This window comes from Chaetura pelagica, unplaced genomic scaffold (genome assembly GCF_000747805.2).
Source record: "Chaetura pelagica isolate M959 unplaced genomic scaffold, ChaPel_1.0 scaffold302, whole genome shotgun sequence".
Taxonomy (NCBI): Eukaryota; Metazoa; Chordata; class Aves; order Apodiformes; family Apodidae; genus Chaetura; species Chaetura pelagica.
Window position 1 is genome coordinate 1,897,447 of NW_009952561.1, and position 2,288 is coordinate 1,899,734.

The 2,288-nt window shown below is 39.5% G+C and overlaps 1 protein-coding gene across 1 annotated transcript in view; it reads right to left on the bottom strand.

Moving 5' to 3' along the window:
* Positions 1-435: 435 nt before the first annotated feature.
* Positions 436-2,288, bottom strand: part of PLAT (plasminogen activator, tissue) — an 8,506-nt gene continuing 6,653 nt past the window's right edge. The window contains exons 12-13 of the mRNA XM_009993233.1: positions 1,432-1,580; positions 436-600 (exon numbers count right to left, since the gene is read on the bottom strand). Of these exons, the coding sequence (XP_009991535.1) occupies positions 442-600; positions 1,432-1,580 (308 nt within the window). The 3' untranslated portion in view covers positions 436-441. The remainder of the gene's footprint in view (positions 601-1,431; positions 1,581-2,288) is intronic.

A 2,288-nucleotide genomic window follows, 5' to 3' on the forward strand; every position in this document is an offset into this window, starting at 1 on the left:
GTTGAAGCTCAGACTCGGTTACTTAATCAGTTCAAAACTGAAGAAGGGGGGAGATAAAGTTTTCAGGATATTAAATCTGCCCCCTTTGCCTTCAGTTCACACCCATACCCAAAACTATATAGCTGTCTATGGGATGCATAATGTTCTCTCTTGGTTTGTTCTCTCAGGCCAACATTTATTTTTAGTGGTACTCATGTGGTTTGATGCAAGGAGAAACCTTGGTGATGTTGGGGGAACAGGAGTGTTAGCTTCCAATAATCTGTAATAAGGAAAAGAGAGTAATTTGAGAATTGCCCTTCCCACACATTGCAGTTTGCCTTCCTCTTGCACTGAAAGTCATAGGCATCTGGACAAAGAGGAAGCCCTGTCAGCATCCTTTAAGCACCTGGAAGGAAGCTGCAAAGCATGGCCACGAGCCTGTGGATAGTTCATTTTTCTTTCTCAGGGTTTTGTGTTGTCCTGAATCCAGTCAAGGTAACGAATCACATTTGTATAAACACCAGGTATGTCTTTGCGGCCACAGCCTATTCCCCAGCTGATGATTCCAATTAGATACATACGATCATCCTTCATACAGACCAGAGGCCCTCCAGAGTCACCCTATAGAGAAGCAGCAGGTTAGTAACAATCTCCTTTTTTGTTTGTTTTTGTGTCGTTTTACCCCCCACTGGCTTTAGTGTAGCACTACTGTCTAATGAAGTACCCTATGGAGTATGCTTACAAATCAAGATCACTTCCACATAAGCCACTCTTGTGTTTCAGGCTCCCTCAACGCTCCTCTCATGGGGCAAGACCAGAAAACATTTAACTAACACTAAAGCTTCTAACTTTGTATGGTGCTCATTTATTAAACATAGGTAAGACATTGACAGAAACAGAAAGTGTCATGCTCTTTTTCAAGCTATAAAGATCCGAGGTGCTTTATACTGCTATCTGCAACTGCTTTGTAAAGCAAAATTACAAAGGAGCTTTTAAACAGAAAGGATGTGGATTGAATACCTGTCCTCCTGTTCATTCATGTTACAACTGCTAATTCACCACCATTTGTTGGCCTTTATTCTTCTGTCCTCCACTTTTCAGTAGAGCAGCAGCTCCTTCCTCTTACAGAATCTCCTGCTGAGTGTTTTATGTGCTCACATAAGAGAAAATATTAGGAAATGCTGCTTAGGTGGAGCTTCCTCAGTTTTGTGGCATTTCCTATATTTGTGATTTTCAGTCTGTATTGTTCTGATTTGCTTGGGTAAGCGTGGCCTGCTTTGCCAGCTACAAGGGCAGGGGAAGAAAAAGAAAGGAGCCAGGAGTTCTGTTCAACAGAAATCCCATGTAGCCAAATGCAGAACTTTAAAATCTATTTTCTGAAGCTTTTTGTTTGGTTAGCTCAGGCTATCAAGGACAGACCTAAGAAGAAAACAGGAACAGAATTGGGTTTACCTTGCAGGCATCATCAAGGTTTCTTGTGTCTCCTGCACATAACATATTGTCTGTAACCGTCCGGTTGTCCAGATGCTGTGCTGTGCACCGACTGGCTGGAAACAGCCTGACGTGGCCTTCCTTCAGGTGCTCTGAATAGAATGGAGAAACTGGAAGAATAATGACAATATCAAGATGCATATATATCTGTACAGAAACTGATACAGATCTGTACGCTTATGTTGGAATTGAAGGGATTTTTTTTTTCTTGTTTGTTTTGGGTGTTGGTTTTATTCTCCTGCAGAGTTGCAATTGTAGGAAGCTGAAAGTTGGCATGATTGTTGTTTTTCAGTCTAGTTTTGAATTACAGTTGCAGCATCCTTTCTGTCTCAAACAGTTTATTCTGCACTCCCTGAAAGCAATGCCAAGGACTAGCTTTAAAAGCATTCTAAAACCACTTTATGTCACACTTATATGTTAAATCTTCAAATCTGTCCCAAAAACTCTATGAGTTCAAATCATAATTAGGTCCTGTTACGATGGATGCTTCACAGTCTCTGTCTCAAAGTGTTTAAATTTAGAAAATAAAAAGAATTGAGTAGAAAGTGCGAGTAAAATAGAGCTGAGGTTTTTTGTTTTAAATAAAGGTCAGCCTGTGTATACTTTCAGACAGATTTTATTCCTGCTTTTTGTAGCTCACTTTAAAAATAATTTAGTCAGCCTTTTAATATACATCTGGGATTGTTATTTCTCTAGCTTTTTTTTTGCTAATTACTGCACAGCCAATATATATTTTAGAGTAATCCATCTGTATAGTATATTAAATCCTGACAGAAATGGATTTGTCAGAATGACAATAGCTAAATATAACAGCAGGA